This window comes from Neltuma alba, unplaced genomic scaffold (genome assembly GCF_004799145.2).
Source record: "Neltuma alba isolate B1F8T4 unplaced genomic scaffold, ASM479914v2 tig00010342_pilon, whole genome shotgun sequence".
In the NCBI taxonomy this organism is placed as follows: domain Eukaryota; kingdom Viridiplantae; phylum Streptophyta; class Magnoliopsida; order Fabales; family Fabaceae; genus Neltuma; species Neltuma alba.
In genome coordinates this window covers 104,756-126,778 of record NW_021635252.1, presented here as the reverse complement: position 1 = coordinate 126,778, position 22,023 = coordinate 104,756, and the positions used below count along the sequence as shown (strand labels likewise).

Here is a 22,023-nt window from a genome sequence, read left to right as displayed (position 1 = left end):
TGGTCATATTTACTCTGCCCAGCTTGCCCTTATGATTACTCTTCATATTATTATTATTATTTAAAATAATAATAAATTTTCATTGCAAATAATAGTAATAAAAAACTAAAATAATTTCTCTTTTGAATAAAATAAACATTTCTGTTACATTTATTGCTTTTAGCCTTTATGCGCAATGAACCTCAAGTTGGAGACTAGAAGCTGCATTATTCAGCAGCTTTATAAAGAGTTCACCTTTCAATAAATTTCACTCTACTCATTCCAATTATCAAACTCCATAAGCTCGGTATTTTCAATAATTTTTACACACACGTATTCATGTTAATAATTACAAAATGGAAAAAAAAAAAAGCTGAAATTGTCATCCATGGAAAAATTGCTGAAAATCTCGTATTACAAAATTTATTACCTAAATGTATTTAAATTTATTTAAAAACCCAAATGTAACATATTTTGGTAAGTACAACTTTTCTTTAATTATGTGCAACATATCTATGTAAAACAAAGCTCTCGCTCAAGGATCTGGATACTTTAGATACCTTGGAGCAATAAGTTTTGCAATGACAGATTTTGTCAACAATTTTTCCAATTTTTATTTTGCCTAGGTTTATTTATATGAGTCAAGGTATAAGTTTATGAACTCTTTTTAATGGAATATTAGTTCACAGTCAAATAATAAAATTGCATCCTTTTAATTAACGTGTAGAAATACGCATTAACATGAGCGATACAAGTTACATGAAATAATGGATATATTTTTAAGAGGTGTGATTAACAAGTCGTATTAATTAAAAAAATTATACATAGTACAATTTCTTAATTTATTCAAAGTTTATATCTTATAGGCACAAGACCCGCCTGGATATATGAGTATTGGATAACATGACCTTCTGAAGCTGTGAACGTCATTATTTGCTTAATATAACTTGCTGTGTCTAGCTGTTTGGAGCAACGATAATCTACATAGCTTACGGGACTTGTTATAATTATATTATTTATCTTGATATTATGCTATATATTTTAATTTAATTTATTAATCTAATTATATGACTTTAAACAACTAGCAGATTGTTTATTCTACAGTTGAATACATAGATGCGTTAGGGGAATATAAATGGGAATGTACTTTTCTTATCAATTTTAATTTTCTCTAAGATATAGTATTTGTGATACATACATACACAAATATATATATGTACGTATTTTTGTCAACTACCTTTTATCCGTTATTTTTGTATTGTTTGGAACAATGCAAAATCTAAAAAATGAGTTATATTGTACCGCCTATTAGACTTTTTAAAGGGAAGTATAAATACAGTTGCATCTCTTGGCTCAAATAATCAAATTTTCAAAGAATGCTTTTTAAAAAAAAGAGTTGAAATTAATTTTTTTATTGAATATATATTAGTTTTTAATGTTAAAGGCATCAATATCTTTATTTTATATTTAGAGCATTTAATTATAAAAATTATTTTTAAAAAGCACTAAAAGTAATTTTTGAAAAGTCTTTTAATTATTTTTTTAAAACAAAAACAAATAGCTTGCTTCTTAATAAATTGTACTTCCCCCTTGGTTTGTCACACATAAAGCCACGGCATATTTGACCAAAAATATTTATGTTAAATAATTAGAATTGATAGAGATGTCTTAACAGATTGGAAATAGAAATAAATTTCTATTACCAAAAGCTAATTTTTTAAATTCCGATAGCGATCCAAAGAAATTGTTTTTGACTATTTATTGCATTGTGAAGCAAGCATATGAAATTTATGCACACAAGATTCCTTGGATCAAACTGTTTGACTAATTTAAATATCAGCGATGTCTCTTATAACCTATAAAATTATTTTTAGATTCTAGCTTCTTGGAGGGAATTAAAAAACAGTACTGCTTCTTTCTTTTTTTTATTTGCCATGCATTTCATTTTCCATATAATGAAATTCTTCACACTCGATTGGCCTAAAAAACTCTTCAGCCTTGGCCTATCATCTCCTATAAACCCCCAAAGAATATTGTCTATCATACCTTTTAATTTAAATTAAACATAAATTTTATATTGTCTATCATAAATTAAATCTCAAAATATATACCATGACGCTAAGTCACTAATTTTTTGTTCAAATAATGTGTCGTCCCAATTTAATAACTAGTACTTCCTCAAATCCTAAATGTATGACTCATTTTATAGTATAATTACATTTAGAACTGGATGGAATACCATTTTATCATCATATTCAAAATAATAATAATACTCCTCGTATTAAGATCTATTTAACTAATTTGATTAGATTTAAAAAGTTAGGTAAGTTGGTTAATTATAAGAAATATGATATATTTTTCCTAAAATACTAATTATAAGAAATATGATATGTTTTTCCTAAAATACTATAATCATCTTCCTTAAAATCCTTCTTCTCTTTTCTACTTGATCATAATTGAGAGAATATCCATAAGGACAGTTTAGAAAAAATTGATAAATATAAAAAATAGGTATTATATTTAGGATCGAAATCAACTCAATAATTAGGTTCTATATTAAAGACCGGACGAGTATTATTATTATTATTATTTACTTTTTTGGCCAACATTATTAATTGATTTTTTAAAACAACAGGGTTGTGTCAATGGTTATCGTTTATATGTGATTTATGAATATATTACTAATTAAATGCGTAACTTGGAAATGACTTCAAAGATTGCTTCACCATTTAATTTAAGCCAAAAACTTAAGCTATGAGTAACGGTGACTTGCATGGTCAAACCGTACACTCATATTATCTTATTACAAGTATATATTTGATTAATAAATAATGACAAAGCCCCTATCACCATTTAATTAAAATAGCAAAAATACTAGTATATACATACCACTCATAAGGTACAATTTTTAAATTTTCGGTTATATGCAATATTATCATTTACGCAAATTTATACTCTTTAGTTCTATTTATAAGAAACTTCTAGTATATTTTATCCTAAGCAAGAAAAACTTTAAACTCTATTAATTCTTCATTAAAAAATAACAATTTTTCAACCTTGTCTATATTTAATATATATAGACCTTCCAAAAAAAAAAACTATCTACACTATAATAAATGAAAAAAATAGTATATTCATGATAAAAATTTAATGAAGTCACTTATAAATAGGATCAAGAAAAATCTTCTCTCTGTCTTATAAATAAAACAAGAGGAATATTAGTTAATTAATTAATAGAAAAGTTAACGTCACATGAATTAAATTTTTGTTTGGTCAAATAACGTCACATTAAATTAAAATTCCAAGTTTCTACTTATTTTACCAGTTTCATATTGACATGGATGCATATGATTGAACCTAGCCTTTGTCTTCTACTCTCCAAAAATTGGTTCCATATTTGCAATTTGTGCAAGTTATATTTAAATAAGAACATATAATTGAGTTTTTTAAATTGATGAAAAAATTTCAATAATTCACATCCCCCATCAGGCAAACTATTTAAAAATTAAAAAATAAGTGAAAAAAATTGCGATGTTCTATCCTTGCAGTCAACAACAAATAATAAGAAAGGCACTCAAATAATGCATCATGAGGTCCAAAAGCAGCAAAGTTTAAAGATAGTTCAGCGTTCCGGTCAAAAAAAAAAGATAGTTCAGCGTTTAGGACCCAGCCATATTTACCTTTATAAATTTATAAGAGTATTTGAGTAGAAACAAAATCATAATTTTAAAAATAATTTTATAATATACAAAATAAATATGTGAAAGAATTTATTTCGATTATGAAAAAGTATTTTCAATTTCCAAATACTAACTACTGGCTCTCAAGGCCACAAAGGTACGACAGATCCTGTTCAAGTAAGGTTGCTCAGCAGTACTTTTTTTTTTCCTTGGTTGCCAGCTGCTACTACCCCTTTTTTTTAACCAGCATTCGTATTATTTTTTGGTTTATTAGAAAAATAAACATATGTCGACATTAATCTTATGTTTGACTTGTAAACATTTGTCTTTTCTCTAAGATAAAATTACGATTAGCATTAAAATCAATTACTCAAATCATCCCAAGGTTGTGGCCAAAAAAGACGAGGCTAATAATATCTTGGTGCGAATTGACGGCAGTTATATACTCTCTCCAATAATGTAGAATTATTTGCTTCAAAATATAAATAATTTGGTGAGTAATTAATATTTATTTATCAATTTTATTCTTATAATCAATACTTATGTTAATCTTTGAGTTTCTCTCTCTTTTTTACAACCATATTTAATATAGTATGAGTAAGCTGAAAAAATTTTCAATTTAAAACAAAATTAATGAATTAACTACTATTTCTTTATTCTGGTGAATTAATTAAAGTGGCTTATATTGTGGACAAAAAAAATTAACATTGCTAATTTCTTTCCATTTTCATATATTGAATTGATAGTTTTGAATCAAATCTTAGAAAGTGAAGTGATAATTGAGAGAAAATTTGGAGACTAAAATTTATATTTTCTTGAAAATAACATTGCTAATTTCTTTCCATTTTTAGATTTTTGATAAAAAATTAGATCTAATGTTTGTCTTAACCATGACAGGGGTGTTCATAAACTCAGCTCAAGGTAGGCTAATCCATGGATTTAGCTCTGAACCATGGTTATACCATATTTTTAAATTTAAAATTAAATAACCATATTAAACTTAATTAGCATAAAATGGAATAAAAATAGTGTTTCAATTGTGACTTTAAGCATTTATATAAGAAAGTTTGAAAAAAAACATAGAAAATAAAATCAGAACAATATAAACTCAAAATCTTTTTTTCCTATTCAACCATCATGAAATTGACAAAATTTCAAATATTTCAGCCATTCTATTTCAAAAAACCGAGAAGTGTTGAAAATATTCTACAGATTATGATGAGTACTAAGATTTTCCTTTAATTTTTTTTCCCAAATTCATAACTTTGCGGATTACTTAGTTGGAAACCAATTTGACGATAGATCGATCATTACAGCTAGCTAGATCAAAACGCAATATATATAATCGATCACAACTGGCAAGCAAAATACATATATTAAAAGGGGAAAAAAAACAAAAAACAATTCAAATACGCGTAAGAAAATATTAATATCAAAATAGTTCTCAGATTTTTTTGGGGGCGGGGGGAGAGAGAAGCCAGAGGAGACATGGCAGAATGCTTTGTTTCCTTAATATATTGAAAGTGAAGTGACTGCAAAATCATTCAAAGATTATGACTTAGTGCAACTCATTTATGTATAGCTGTTTGAATTGTTCAAATGTTGAATTGCAGGCGTTCACACTCTTTTTTTCCCATCCACTTCCTCTTTTTTTCTCTCTGTCTCTTTAAATTTCTTCAAGTATCTATATATGGTCTTCCAAGATTCAATAGGTTTCATTCTATTTTCTCATATCCAAATATATATATATATATATATATATATCGTTATCTTTCTTTAATTTCATCTCTTGTGGTTACTCTGAACATTATACATATATACATGCCGTGTCGGCTCCACTCTTTCTTGTACAACTTGTGGAACTTTAGGTCATTAAATTTTGTTATTAATTTTTTAGATAATTCTCTCAAACTTGAAGGGGTGTTTAAAAAATAACTCTGTTAGACTTATATGTAAATAAAGCTTTTATTATGGCGGGTTCATTTGCATAAATTTAAAAATTTACTAGGTTTATTATCAATTTTTGAAGGTTGAGGAGACTATCGCGTATAGTTCAAACTTCGAAATATGGTATTAAAACTCAATTTAGGTTAAGTGGTCAAATCAGTGAATCAGTCTCCTAACCAATTTAGTCAAGAGTTTTGAGCACTTGAATGAGTTGGATTCTATACTATTTTGTCTCCCCTTACTAAGCTTAAAGCAACGTTGTTTTGACTTTAAAAAAAAAATAACAGTTCAAATGTATGGTTTATACATTTGTGTGTGCAAATGTTCTCTTTATTTATGCATTAACCCCCTTTTGTATTTAAATATTCTTTTGAAGATTATGTATGAATATTTTTATATATTTTAATTAAATTATATTATTTTAATCATAAGTGGTTTTATTTTAATTTATACACGACTAAACCGCTAATAATAACTATTTTGGCCAGTTTAATGATTGGTCTAATTTTTAGTATATTTAAAGATAAAGGAATCATGTAGGTATCCTAATATTCTCTATAAAAGAAAAGTAAATGTGGGCATCAAAATATGCTCCTAATTATTTTGGTAACAAAGATGGATGCTAATAATGACAAAACAATTCTCATAATGAATTAACTGGACATATATATACTTCGCCTGGTAAAAAATATGAATCAGTTTTAACCATCTTATTATTAAAAAAAAATAATTCATTAAATTTGTCTCAAATACATTAAAAAAAATTTCTGAATTTTCCCCTTTTAAAATTTGCCTCCTCCCTCTTTTTGGATATTTAATGTGTACTACTAATAAATAAAAGTAAAATTTAAAAAATGATAGTTTATTACTCTCTTCATGACTCATATTATGAATCAAGGATTTCTTTTATAATTAATGCGCCCTATTTTTTAAATAGAACGACTGAGGGGGGAGAGAGTGTGTGTATATATAACACTCTGGACCTTAATATAAAGAGTTAAGGTGCAATTTAAACCATGATCTTATTTTTCAAGTACAATTTTGTTTCTAATTTTTCATTGGCGTAATTTTGCCCATAATCTTCAGGTGCCGTTTTGCCCTTAAATTTTTTTTAACAGGTGCAATTTTGCCTTTTAGGATCAAAATTGCACCCCAAAAAAGATTATGGTCAAAATTGTATCATTAAAAAGATCAAGAACAAAATTACACCTGAGAAATATGATCTAGATTAAAATTGCACCTTAACCCTAATATAAATCACTTGTAACGCGGCATACCAAAAAATACATTAAATTGATAAAAAATTTTAATTTTATCCTTATGAAAGTTTTCTTTTTCTCTCTACATTTATAAACCATTCTCATATCAATTTAATAAGGATAAAATTAGAAAAAAACATTAAATATAATATAGTGACTTAAATTTGGAACCAAAATTTTTCTCCACAAGTAACTTGTATTTAAGACCGGAATGGTGTGTGTGTCTATATATATATATATATATATATATATATATATATGATTCTCAAAAGATGTGGTATAGTAAGCGTTGAATGTTAGCAATAAGGAGTGGTGACCATCGTGCGCATCACTCTCAAATCTCAGTCCCCTCCTTTGGAACTCGAAAGGACGACTGGAATGTTTAGAGTCACCAGTTTACAATATTGTTCAACCAAATCCCACGAAAAGTCAAAATCACACTACTCCTCACTATTCCTCTGTTTGGTTGGTCCGATTGCCTTTTATTTTCCTTTTCTTCTTCTTTCTTTTAATTTGTCCATTCATGAAGCAACACACGCTTTAACCAAAACTATCATTCTATATCTCCATGGATCTCTAGCCTGGCTTCATGTGATATTTTCTTTGACTTTTACCAGATCTTGTGGTTTCTTTTTTTTTTTTTTTTTTTTTTTATTAGGCCTTCAGCCATTTAAGGCTTTTTTTTTGGCCGACAGCCATTTAAGGTTGGAATTAACAATTTTGACTAGTTTTTCTTTTATAATGATTCATAATGTTCATAATTTATAAATATAGTGTAAAAATTTCTGTAATAGGTTGAACTTATAAGAATATAGATAATTTGTAATTATATGTACCCCTTGATTCTTATATGTAAGTCATTTGTACCGTATTCTTGCATGTCAAGAAATATATAACGTATTAAATTGATAAAATTTTTCACGCTCACCCCATTAAAAAAGGGTATTGAAAAAAATATCTCATATATTGTTTATCATCTTTTTTTTATTGTATTCAATATAAGTAAAATTGGAAAAATATCATTAATTAACCTACAAGTGACTTCATACAAAAACTGAGTGTTAGCCATTACTCCAAGTTAAAAGAAGAGAGATAGAGGAGAATTTGATTGTGTATACTCCCTCTGTCTCTTATTATAAGATCCACTTAACTATATTACGTGGTTTTAAAAAAACTGTTAAAACTAGTTAAAAATAATAAACATGTTGGAAATGTATTCCCCCCAGGATATGCTCTTATTTATAAGTGGGTAGGTGTGAGTGAGGAAAAAATAGGAGAGAATGTATGGGAAAAAATAATGAGAGAGAGTACATTAATTAAGGATAAAGTGGATAAAAATATATTTATTGTTTAGATAAACCCAAAAAAGATCCTATAAAAAAACAAATCAATTCAAAAAATTAGATATTATAATAAAAGACGGAGGGAGTACTCTCTCTAGTCCTTAATATAAGAATAATTTAGGGTTTGAGTTTGATCATAAAAATAGGGCCTTAAAATCTAGTTTGTCTCTTATACTTATATACTAATCATTTTTTTTTTCAAATTATCCCTATTGACTACACATATTAAGAAAATTTGCATCAAAAGATAATTTCAATACTAATGATTTAATAGGATATTTTAAGAAAATCAACATATATTTTTAACAAATAACTAATAATTTAACCGGTTTTCTTAATATTATCCAAACTAGTTAGGTAGAGCTTATATTAGAGATCGGAGTTAATAAATAAAATTCACATCTTGCAATGCAAGTACAATTTTCCTTCTTTTCTTTCTATCTCCATCCAAATAAATCATATGCAATCAACTTTATAAAGGATCAAAACTTGAGCGTGTAGTGTTATGACCCTATTCACCTTAGTAAAGTTTCTGATCGTGTTCCTTCAATCAAGCAGTGGATTGGCCAGCTAAACATTATAACAAAGGGTCACATTCAGAAATGATAGTTTGGGGCCAACAGAAATGAATGGGGAGCAATACCCGAAACACAAGGAGAGCTAAATCAAACTAAAGTTGAAGAGGAAACATATATAAACTGCATTAACATCACATCTTAACTCAAAATAATAATATTCAAATTTATAGCCGATCCTTTCACTTGTATATGTATATGTTATTAAACCAAATTTTAATTTATGCAACATGATACCTTCCATATCAAGCCAAATTCGCTCACAGTTGACATATCATAACAATTTATTTCTTAGGTGAGTGTATGGTTGAGGACCAAACAAGTACTCTCGTGTTGAAGACACCATGAACACCAAATTGCTACCCAAGCTGAAATTAGGGCCAACTCTATTTTTAAGGTTTTTTTTTTTTGAAATCATAATTATAAGTATTTATAAACATATTTTACGTAAATCGATATAAGATTTCTTTCACATAATTACTTCATATTTTATAAGTCGTGATTAAAAAACTACTTATAAACCATTTTAAATGGACACTAAGTTTCAAAACGGTGTATAATATGAGCTCTTGATACAAGTCTTATTGTGACTAAGCCTTTTGGAAAGACATAACAAAAATATTCTTACAAAAACGTAAAGGAAAAAAGTTAGCAATTTTGTATTTTTCTTAATAAAAGGACAACATAACTGTGGTTGGTAATAATTTAAAAAAGTTGAATACACATTCGCAAATGATAAAAGGTTATTACATAGTAATTTGTCGGAGCAAATTCATTGGTGATCCTAGGCATCAAGTCATGAGTTTGGTACGAGGTATGAAACTTATTTGTCATTTCTTCAAAAGCAATTAATCGTGATTATAAGTTCATCACACTAATGATCTCTCATTAACATCATGGTTTTAGTCTAACTTATTCATATACTTCTTGACTACATATCAATAATTACAACTTTGACCTTTTGTCGCTACTATATGCAGCACTAACCTAACATGGATCCCTTTTTTTTTTTGGACCTAAGATCGCCATATTTCGTTATATATGTGTATTTATATATAGTGGAATTTGAGAAATTTGTGATGGACTCAAATATATATGGACGGGATAGATGATAATTTACAAAATATTAAACAATTGTAATTATTTTCCTAAAATTTAATTCCTATTGAAATGTATAAAAAATTTTAAATAAATAAGAATAAAAGCTCGCACGCTCGAAACCCAACAAAATGTAGAGAGAAATATTAAAAATAATTGCATATTGTGCAAAAGAAGCCTTACTATTTATGGTTTGTGCATAATATATTTTCCTACCCATTTTACATTTTGTACCGATGACATCTATTTATTAAGAGTTTAAAAAAGAAGTTTATAACAAGTCAAAAAAAGGCTTGTAATAAGCTGGGAATCCATTTAATTTGCCATCAAACTATTATTTAATCATATATAGGCAGTTGTTTAAAAGTAAATATAGATTAGCCAATGACCAAAATCCAAAATCATTTTTAATTATGTGCAACTAGTTTTTCTTGGCGAGGATAGAGAAATAACTTTTTTCATAATAGGATTTATGTATAACTTTAGGAAAAATTAATTAAAAAACTAAAAAAATAGAAAATTATGGAGGAGGAAATAGATTAAAAAACATAAATTATAATTAATGTATAGTATCATTTAAAAGTTACAAATTAAAAGAGATCAAAAGGGAAAAGACAAAGCCAGAAAGCATTTGAGCAGCCATGCAGTGTCATTCATCAGGATCACTATTCATGAGTCATTTGGCCTTTTTTACATATCAATAAATATGCTATTATATTATATAAAGTTAACAGCTTAATATATTAATCTCCTTTTTCGGGTATGGTCCTCCTCTCTATATGGTACAAGTGTGGACATAACAATCAGCTGGATTTGCGCGTGCGCATAAACACCTATTGAAGTTGGGGTTGGAGAAATTTAAAATTAAGCACTTTTTTTTTCCCACAATTGAGGCCTAAATACAATAACATATAACGTTATTTTTCACAAAATTGTCCACAAATACTTGTTTGGAGATTTTTTTTTATTAAGTACATGTATTCTCTTGTCGAAACGATTTTTTTGAGGTATTGTCGGCAATATATATAGGCACCCCTCTCAATAAAAATTTAAATATTGATTTGCTATATTATGAGAGACTAATCCTTTCTACTAGACTTAACCACAGTTGGTACTTATTTGGAAAATTAATTATCCAAGGAATTTAACATTATATAATGTTATATATAGGAATTACCGGTACTGTGTGAAAGAAATCATGCATTTTCTAAATCTTAGGAATAGTTGAACAATTAATTTTTTAAATAGGTATTTATTGACAATTTTCTCATAAACGCTATGGTTAAGAAAGGCCATTAACAATAGACTCATATTAATGTACCAATTCTTTTTTGGGCTCTATAGAGAAAGTTAAAAGGAGTCAATCAAAAGAGCGCCACATTATTTTATATATATATATATATATATATATATGGGGGAAAAAGATAACTGTTTAAAATTGAAAATTGATGAATTAAACTTTATTGGACTTGGTTTGGTAGGGTTCTTGACGGTGCAACATATGATGATAAAGGAGGCAACAAAGGCACACATATACGAGTCATTGCCAAAAGGAACAAAAGAATATAAAATAAATTTAATATTGTACTTGTCTTTGATGTTGTGTGTCTTCCATAGCACACACACTACATTTTTAACTAATCAAAAGCTAAAGAAGCTTTGCCCATCTGATAACTAATTATTAAAATTGTTTCCTAAAAAGAAAAAAAGGGAGAGATAGGGTTTTTTATGAAGCAAGATACATGTAATGGAGCAAAAGAAAAATATGATGAAGAAGTCGGTAGGGATGGCTCAAATACATACCTGTCAAAAGTCTCTGAAACAGAGAATTTGAGGATGAAGATTCACAGGATAATATTAATTGGCCGGTCACTTCAATAATTATATATTATCCAATTGCCAAAAAAGCTGAAAAGTTCTATCGAAATTTATCCACGATCATAAAATATTTGGTATCGTTTATGTATATATTAATTAAAAAAAAATCCAAACGCGCATGAATTCCATTGGAGGATTTAGTGGAACTTTGGGTCCCATGTGCCACTAACAATATTGCCTTCCACTTCAAAGTGTTCAATGAAATAAATCACAGAGAGGAATTCAAATTGCTCACCGTCTACCTGGCATTTCATTATGATCATAAAGACTCAATGCCGCAATGATGCGTCCGCTTCTTCTTCTTCAATTCTTCTTTTTTTTCCTCATCACTGCTCTTTTCATACCTCAAATATAAAACCCTATACGTCATATGTTTCTTAATATTTTTTCATGTTGTTACTGTTGGCCTCAGACCAATCATATGCCCACACTTGGCCAGTCAATTCGTAATGCTTTCATCATTCTCACACAGTTCAAGAAAACTCTGCTGCAAAATATTCAACCCCACTTCGATCTGTGACTTAAGCAACGTTCTATCTTGACGCAATAATGTGTGTGTGTGCTCTCTCTCTCTCTCTATCTATATATATATAGACTGCTTTAATGGTTTTGCCTGCATGTGAACGCTGTTCTTACTCATGAATACGTGGAAAAATACAGAATACTTAAAAGGAATGAAAGAAAGTGATGATGGGGTCCATACTCCGTAGAGAGAGAGAGAGAGACACTTTCTGTTGTGTGATAGGGTTTTTTAATGGGTATTTCATGATTAATCTGTTACACGATAGTATATATACCACTGAGCTGAGTGTGCGCGCGCCCACGTGTATATATATTTAAGGGAATAACCTTATTTGTGGAGCCACGTAGTATCGGTTTCTCCAATGTTCTTGTCTTCTTGAATGTTCCAGAGCGTGGGGTTCTGGGGGTCCAACACTGCAGAGAGCATTAGAGCATGATAGAGAGAGAGAGAGATTAGGGTTTAGGGGAGAGAGAGAGTGATGAGGTGGATGAGCTTAAGAAATACAAGTGTGAAGAAGCATTATGGGTACAATCACAGAGAGGCTGACTTTTGTGCAAGTAGTGTACATACTGGGAGAGTCATTGATATGATCGAGTGTGTATTAGCGTGCGAGCAAAAGGGAAAATGAAGTGTCACATATAAGCGAAGAGATTTGAATTGAGTTGGCAGAGAAAGAGAGTGAGTGGTTTGCTATTGGTTTGCTTGAAAAGTGGAGTAATAATAATAATAAGATGGGTTTTTTGCTTTAGTTTTCTGGTATTTTTTGTCTAGGAAAAAGCACTTTGGCACTTCTTAAATTCGAGAACCTTCCCCGTTTATGATGATTCAGCATCAACCTCATCATTGCCTTCAGAAAGTGAATTCAACTTTATTCCTATTCCGTCAAATGCTTAATTAAGTCTTACCCTCCCAATTATTTCTTCCACCATATAAGTTTTTTATCCATCTTTTCTGTCTTCATATCAAATTTAATACTATCTCTACTACTTAACATTTATAACATCTAATTATGAGTTGAATTTGATTTTAAATATAACACAGATCTTGATCCACTGTACTAATTTAATTAACTTATAAAATGATCGATTTATATAACATAATGTTATACATAAGTATCTTATAAAGATTATATCACATTTAGTATAATTAACTAATTTATTTAATTTATTTAATCAATTTAAATCTATTAAGCAGCTTTTATATTAAAGATTAGAGAAAGTATACATTATTAATTTAATTGGAGGTATTTTTTTATGCATTTAATGAAATCAAATCTCTCATGCCATGCTCAATCAATATTGGAAGCACGTGTGTTGGTGGTAATATTTATGTTACATTGTTGGCCTGGCTAGTGACTGATAACATTAATGCTATCTTTTATTCTTAATATAAGAATTAATTATAAAACTAATTTAATTCTAAATATAAGATTTCACTCTACTTTATCTAACATATTTATCCATTTTGCCTCTCAAGTAATAACTATAAACTAAAATTTATGTGAGTTAGGTTTTAGGGATTCACTAGGGTGATAACATGCCCTCAGGCTCAATAACCACTTACTCATTGTTGAGCACTAAATGTGAGAACCTCTTTTAGCGAAGATTGAAATCTTAGTTTATTACGTTATGAGAGACCAACTATTTCTGTCCGGCACAATCCATTAACTATGTTTTTTTTTTTTTGATACAATCCATAACTATGTTTTGATTCTACCATCTTGAGCAAATGTAATTGTTTTTTTGGGATAGGCCCACAAACAGAACCAAGCCCATCTTGACATCCATTTTTCATTTCCCGCGAACTAGTCCATCTTTTATTGTATTTTTTTTATTTTTCCGTGCTGTTAAAGAGACTATGCTTGGGGGTAGGCCCAATCATGATAAAAGCCCAAACCATGGGCCTGTAAAGAAATGGGCTCCATATAGCAATCTCCTTCACTAATCGTGGGTTCTTGCAAACTGTTCAAAATGGGCCCATATGTTCCTCTGGCAAAACCCTTTATTCAGGCCTTGGTGGGGTTGGCCCATCATGTCATGTCTCAATCTGATAATTACCCTTCTACTGAAACTGGCCCACATGCCTCACTTAATCCCTTCGGAATCTTCAGTGACCAGACAAGAAAAAAAAAAGAAGGAAAAATCTCTCCTAAATTCAAAGTGTTGGAATTTAGTTAAACTTTTGTATATTAAAAAGAAAAAGTTGGGATATAGAGTGACAACTCAGGGCCTTGTTAAAAAGGTAATGCCAAATAAGGACATTTCATTTGTGAAAAGCTGTTGTTGGCCCAAAAATAATCATGAAAAAAATCAAGAAGATGAAGAAGAAGAAGAAAGTTTGCATAATAAAAATTGAAAAAATAAAGAGTGATCAGATCCTCATATTAATTGTCCAATTAGGTTTTAAACTGTCACTGTATACGTATAAGGGTTATGTTACATTTTGATTCAATTTTAGTTTGGGTCACTCTAATCTTATAATAAGGATTTAGTCTTAAGATTAAATAGAGATACCAAAACTAAAATTCATTAAAAATATAGAGCCATTTGTCAAACACGAACAAAAAAACTATGAAACCATACAGATCAAAAACTATTTATTTAAAACTACAGGAATTAAAATAAAATTTGACAAAATTATAAGGATTAACAATAATATTAACCCTACGTATAAACATATAACACCATGTCACTGTATGTGTTTTTTGGAAACGTGTCGCGGTACTTGTGCCTGCAGACTGTTGAGGTGATGGAGGATCTATGACGCTGGGGCGCAGTAAAGAAAGAAAGAAAGAAAGAATAATGAGAAAAAACAATCAGTGTTTTGAATTGTTAAGACACGAAGCAGAAGCGCCATAGTGCCCGTTTGGATCAGCGATTGGAAAAGCAGCTTATAAAAAAAGTAACTTATGAAAAAGTGAAGTTGATAAAAGTTGAATTGGATAAGTTGAATTGTGTTTGGATTAGAGTTTAGAAAAGCTAGTTTATAAAAGTGAGATTGATAAAAACTTGTTTGGATTATAGCTGAGTAAAAGTAAGTTTGGCTGAAAAATTACCAAAATGGAAACAAAAATGATGCTTGTGAGAGGAAAAGGCAAATGGGAGAGGAAAAAAGGACCTGACATCGCGGGCAACAGCTCTTTTGATTTTTTTTTTCCCGCCAAAAGCTCTTCTGGTTTAAGTTATAAGCTCCTTCTTGCAGCTTATAGGAATTAGACGTTCAGATAGGCTTTTTTAATATAAGTCCAATTACTTTTAAACTTTGCCAAACAGGTTCGATTTGCAACTCAGTTTATTTTAAACTTTAAGCTCATTTTAAGCTGTTTTTGGGTCAGCGCCATAAAACTGGCTAGTTAATGTTAAAGATTCTAAATTGCAACGAAGGCCAATGATTAGATGGTTGAATCTTATAAATATTAGAAAAGCGTCCCGATAAGTTCACGTTACATGCGATCAACAGTTACTAAAATAACGGTAAAAGTGAAAGTGTTCCTTGTTTCTTTGTTATTTAATAGGAATATTGTTTTCTTTTGTCACAAATACTACTTGTTCTTATTATTGCCTATATTACTTAGCTTCGACTGACCTTTTAGATTGGTGAGGCGCAAGAAAATGCCGTTTCAAACCATAATGTTCTCATCATAGCTATATAGTATGGGCTTAGATATGGCGGGTAAATATGACCGTTGTTGCTACTGTTTGGATCTTTTCGATGCCTTCAAGGATGCTGTCCTTTTGTTTTTGTTTTCGTTTTTTGGTTGGCCGGAAGGGATGGTCTTTGCCCTCAAGCATTGTTTAATGGTACAGGAGGAGGGGCCCACCTTTTAAATTGTCGTCGAGAATGCCCTGTTCATGCAGCTCCATGTCACCACACAAAAACGAAACTGTCCTTCTAAAAAGAAACGAAATCTGATACTTTAACGGCTAGGTGTGCCCTACTTCTGTGTTATACCAGCCTGTAAACAAATAAGAAAAATCCCCCCATTAAATCATTTTTGTAAAAACAGAGGGGAGAGAAGAAAAAGGTGTGTCCCTCAACTCCTTGATTTTCGCTTCTTCTACCTCTAGCTAGCGTGGTTACAGTGAAAGAAAAGAAACCCCATTTACCATATCCTTCCTTGTTTGATTTTTCTGACCATCCTTCCTTCCACGTGTGATCCCCTCTCTCTTATTTATTCTTTCAAAGCTCAACCCACCTTTGCTTGTTCATTTTCTCACATTCATTCTCTCTTTCTCTCAAACATTCCATAGTTTTCTCTAGATTTCTTAGGTCATTTTGTTTTCCTTTCTGGGGGAGGTTTGAATCTATGGCTTTGCATTTGCTTCTGCTCCTTCTAACACTCCTTGGAGCTTCTGCTGCTGATGATGGTAAGTGATCTCTTTTTACTTCTTTACTCTCTGTTGAGTTCTGTTTGCTGAGATCCAGGGTTTTCTACTGTACTAGTCTTGCATTCTGAATATTCCTCTGTTTAATGTTCAGTTTCCCCCAAAGAACCACCATTTATCTGATTCCTTACTGTTAGAGGTCTCATTCAGTTAAGGGTATATTTACTGGGGGTGAATCGTTGCACCGTTTCAAGCCTTCCATTTTCACTGTCCAAACCCTACCAAGAAACACCGATAGTGTCCATAAACTCTAGTCTTGCTGCGCATGTTTTTAATGAGAGCATGTATATTTTCTTCTCGGGCTGCTCCTTCTCAGATGCTATTGGTTTTATCAATACTATTAACTTGAAATGATATGGAAAAAGCAGATGGGTCAGTCATTTAATAATTTAACTGCTTGAATATGGTCCCCTATTAGGATTCAGGCTGATTACATGCTGGTAGGACTTTGCTCCTTGCCCTTTCATTCAGTCATTCAATGTGTTTCAGCCCCACACCTGATTTTGTGCATCACTTTATAGCGGCTTACTTACAGTTGGGAGGCTATTACTGGGAAAAAAGTTTCCTTTATTGCTTTCACAATTTCAGTCTCCAAGAAAACAAGAACTTCTTTAAAGAAAAACTCTGCTTTTGACACGCATTTTGGTTAATCAATGAGGATTTGAAAGGCTTGTGACTTATGCTTAAGGGCTCTTCATTTTTGGTTCTCGCAGAACCGTTTATTGGTGTGAACATTGGGACAGATCTATCAGACATGCCACACCCAACACAAGTTGTAGCGATGCTTAAAGCCCAGCAAATTCGGCATGTTCGGTTGTATGATGCTGATCAAGCTATGCTTATTGCACTTGCCAAGTCAGGCATTGAAGTTGTTGTATCTGTCCCTAACGAAGAGCTGCTGGCAATAGGTCAATCAAATTCCACAGCTGCTAACTGGGTCTCGCGCAATGTGGTGGCACATTACCCAGCCACCAACATCACAGCCATTTGTGTTGGCTCTGAGGTTCTGACAGCCCTCCCAAACGCAGCCAAAGTACTTGTCAATGCCATTAAGTACATTCATTCAGCCCTTGTGGCAACAAACCTTGATCGCCAAATCAAAGTCTCAACCCCCCTTCCTTCCAACATCATCCTTGACTCATTCCCTCCTTCCCAGGCCTTTTTCAACCGATCCATGAACTCCATTTTGGTCCCATTGCTTGATTTCTTGCAATCCACTGACTCTTACCTCATGCTTAATGTGTATCCTTACTATGATTACATGAAGTCCAATGGTGTGATTCCATTAGAATATGCACTTTTCAAGCCTCTCCCTCCAAATAAAGAAGCTGTGGACTCCAACACTCTCCTTCACTACTCCAATGTCTTTGATGCAGTGGTTGATGCAGCCTACTTTGCCATGTCCTTTCTGAACTACACCAACATTCCTGTGGTGGTGACAGAGTCAGGCTGGCCCTCAAAGGGCGATTCAAATGAGCCTGATGCTACTGTTGACAATGCTAATACCTATAACAGTAATTTGATCAAGCATGTGCTGAACAAAACTGGCACTCCCAAACATCCTGGGATTGCTGTTAGTACATACATTTATGAGCTGTACAATGAGGATACGAAGCCTGGGCCAGTGTCAGAGAAGAACTGGGGATTGTTTGATGCAAACGGGGAACCTATTTATATTTTGCACTTGACAGGATCAGGAGCAGTTTTGGCTAACGATACCACTAATCAAACTTTTTGTATTGCAAAAGATGGTGCTGACCCTAAGATGGTCCAGGCTGCACTAGATTGGGCATGTGGACCTGGGAAAGTGGATTGCTCTGATTTGCTTCAGGGACAACCTTGCTATGAACCAGACAACGTGATTGCGCATGCAACTTATGCTTTTGACGCATACTATACTAAGATGGGGAAATCTCCTGAGGCATGTGATTTCAATGGAGTAGCCACAATCTCTACCTCAGATCCAAGTAATATCTACCTTCCATGAGATTCTTAATATCCCAAGATTTATAAGTATACATAAATCTTTGCAGACCAAAACTAATCATGAAAAGATATGTAAGCATGTTGAAAGTTGAGATCTACTAAAAAGGATACCTGACATGCTTATGCATCTTTTCATAGCTAGCCTGTTCTACCATGTGCTCATTGAATCTACCCTAGAATTTATCCTAAATATTGGGCTACATTAGCTTTAAATTTTTCATAATTATAAAACTTTTTTAATGTTAGTGCTTTTGTTTGAAAGATTGGAGGCTTCCAAGAACCTCCAAATGCTATTTTTACTCTTCTATTGTAAATACTGCTAATGAGTCCTCTTTTTTTTTTTTTTTTTAAATGTCTGCAGGTCATGGTTCGTGTGTATTTCCAGGAAGGTAAGAGAGATTTGAATCTTTTGTTTCATATCATAAGCTCTGTCGTAATATCATAGAGCCCTGTTTTGGCCAATAGTTAATTGCCTGTCAGTGATTGGTTGTTGTGAATATGTGCAGTCTTGGCAAGAATGGCACCTTGTCAAACATAACAGCACCATCAATGAATTCCACAAGTTCAGATTCTTCTGCCAGCGATTTCCTTAGCTCTGAACTGAGAATCAGAAGCATTTTGATGGTGATAGGATTTTTAGTATGGGGACTGGTTTTGTAAATTTTGTTAGATGGTCACAACATCTGCTACTTCCTTCAAAATTTTGTGGTAGATGCTGCTACTTATTTGTTTGGTAGCGTTGATGAAATCAGTCCGTTTAATTTTGTACAAAGAAGGAAAAACAGCCTAATGGTTTGCATTGAATTAGGCTTCAATCGAACTATGATATCATTATCTGTTTTCCCAAGCCATGCCGAGCTTAGAGATTCATTTCACCAAAAGTTTATTCTTTTTCAATGTAGAATTAATTATTCTTTTTCCTCATCTCTTGACTAATCCCTGTTGACTGGAAAAGTTTGAACTTACTCTCACCTTACAAAAACTCAAATGACTCATAATAAGAGAAACAATTTTATATGCTGTAACACAACTATAACGATACTGCTGCGTTCAAATTTAGCAATGCTGTTTTCCGTTCTATCTTAAGATTTGTACTGAACTCTGTTTCTTGGGTCATACGAAATCTTAATGGGTGGGCGCTGGCGCTGGTGCTGCTGAGGGAGCAGATGAGAAAAAAGATGAGAAAAACTTGTCAGCAAGCACAACATTTGCTGCATCTGAAGGATGAAATGCATCCCAAAACACATATTCTCTTCTGTTCCTGCATAACTTGGAGTTTGGCAAGCATAACCCTCCTACGCTTGTGTCCACATTGCAACAAGAAGTATTTGAAACCTTAAAACCTGCGTAACACATGAGCAACCAAGCACAGGTCTGTCAAAATCATCCTTCCTAGCTGTCCTCTGATATATTGATCAAGAACTATATATTACCGTATGTTGTGGGGTTATTGATCAAATCCAGAACTAAAGGGTAGGTGTCTGCAAATGCGAGTTTTGCACTAGGAAGGCGACGGTTGAGCGTGTGAATTAGATTCTGTACTCGGGAATTGAACTCCGAGACCCATTCATTGACTCGCTTCAAGCATTGGCCGTTTCTTGATTTCACCCTCTGAGAAGGAATGCACCCTAGAGGGCCAAGTCCATGGAACACTATCTTTCTTGCTCCCAGCTCATACAGTCTCTGATACATACATATAGTCATTTTAATGCCATCAGAAAACTGAATCTTTCATGACAATATCACTGCATGTCCAATGTACTTTTCAGAATGGTACGAGTTGATGCAAAATGTAAATGGGCATGATTTATACCGTTAGTTGTTTATCTAAAGTTGATATCAGAAGCTCAACGAACTCATCATGAGTGTATTGTTGACCATCTGGTAGAAATGGCTGCAAGAAATTGTTCACGTAGTCGTTGCTCCCTGCAAAAACGCAATTAAAAATATGGTTTCTTGTTCAAAACAATGGATGTGTAGATATAATTATAGAAAGGGAAGAAAGCGAAAGTAAGTGTTTGAATGCGAAGCAAGTGTACCCATCCCAATAAAGTACAAGGCTTCATTGCAAAGCTTGTTGGCGGCTTCTTGGCCAACTTTTGCCTTCATGATTTGTTTGCTTTTGTTGAAATTATTAATCTGGTCGTCAAAAGACATCCTCTGAATCTGGAAGGTTTAAGAAAGAGAAAGATTATAGTTAATGGTAATAAGTTTGATTAGGGGGATGTGAAGATGACTGATTTGAGTTAGAGCGTACGAAATAAAGGCCAGTATCATTCAGAATGCCAGCTCCTCCAGAAGCAAAATTGACCCCTTTAAGAAAAGCATCATCATTTGGAGACAATGACAAATATGGCGGTGGTGATGGGATTCCTAGCTTTTCTGCTGCAAAAGTCCATAAAAGCTTACCATCGCCAAAAAGGCTTAGCAACAAAAATTACTGAACTTCCAGAATAAATCATCCAGATTAGTTATTATATATAAACATATTGCATACAAGGAAAATCAATCTCTAGTACATAATAGGACTCATTATAGATTCCTCTATAACCTGAAGATGTAAATGGGATACTTTTTAAAACGTTTAGTCAGCTATATAATTATAAGTATTTAACCAGGTATATATAAAACCCTCTTCAGGTCTTCATATAATACTGACTCCAATTCTAAAAAGAGAAAAACAAAAGAAGAGGAAGCAAAGATAAGTGCACATAAATAAAATCTGAGTCACAAATAGTATGACTCATCTCAGACTCTCTACAGTGTATATCATAGAGTGAGTATCTAGTATGAACTAATTAAAGGAGAAAAACAGAAGAAGCAGCAACGAAAAGAGGATGAGATGAAGGGGAGAAACGTACAGATGATATCACCAATAGTTCTGCCATTAGAGAATCTTCCAGTTGGTTGGCCCCCAGAATAGTCAACGCCATACCAGGGATAGTTGGACTTTGCCAGAGAATACTGCAGATAGTTATTATTCCCCACATCTGTCAATGAATCCCCAAATACATACGTAACAGTATCTGCCATAGCCATGCTTGATGATGACAACACCAACACGGCCAAACACAGTCCTGCAATTTCCATCTTCATCTTCTCCAGCCTCTTCAGATACACCAGAAACTCACAGGCATTCTATAGCAGTCTCAGATATTTATGTTTACCTGTTCATGTATGCCTACTTCTCCAATATGCTTTATTAGGTGCCACTTTTCTAAACCACAAGGATTCTTGAGGAGCAAGACTAGTTATTAATGTGGTTTTCATTATTTATTCAGGTTAAAGTCATAAACTTTGTGTGGTTGTTGGCTTAGGTTTTTGAGTCTGCAATGTTAGTTCTGCTAGTTTCTTCATTGTGGTTGTACTC

The 22,023-nt window shown here is 32.0% G+C and overlaps 2 protein-coding genes across 2 annotated transcripts; one reads left to right on the top strand and one right to left on the bottom strand.

Annotated features, from left to right (window-relative positions):
* The first annotated feature begins 16,412 nt into the window (after positions 1–16,412).
* Positions 16,413–19,487, top strand: LOC114755804 (glucan endo-1,3-beta-glucosidase 2). The gene is made up of 4 exons (XM_028944679.1): positions 16,413–16,649; positions 17,381–18,634; positions 19,015–19,042; positions 19,160–19,487. The coding sequence occupies exons 1-4, from the start codon at positions 16,589–16,591 to the stop codon at positions 19,311–19,313; spliced, it is 1,497 nt and encodes a 498-aa protein (XP_028800512.1). The 5' UTR covers positions 16,413–16,588; the 3' UTR covers positions 19,314–19,487.
* A 62-nt stretch (positions 19,488–19,549) lies between these two features.
* On the bottom strand, positions 19,550–21,772 carry LOC114755805 (GDSL esterase/lipase At5g37690). Its single transcript, XM_028944681.1, has 6 exons — positions 21,515–21,772; positions 20,911–21,038; positions 20,693–20,819; positions 20,467–20,579; positions 20,087–20,336; positions 19,550–19,996 (listed from the first exon to the last, which is right to left on the bottom strand). Exons 1-6 carry the CDS (start codon positions 21,747–21,749, stop codon positions 19,779–19,781), a joined length of 1,071 nt encoding a protein of 356 aa, XP_028800514.1. The 5' UTR covers positions 21,750–21,772; the 3' UTR covers positions 19,550–19,778.
* Between the last annotated feature and the right edge of the window lie 251 nt (positions 21,773–22,023).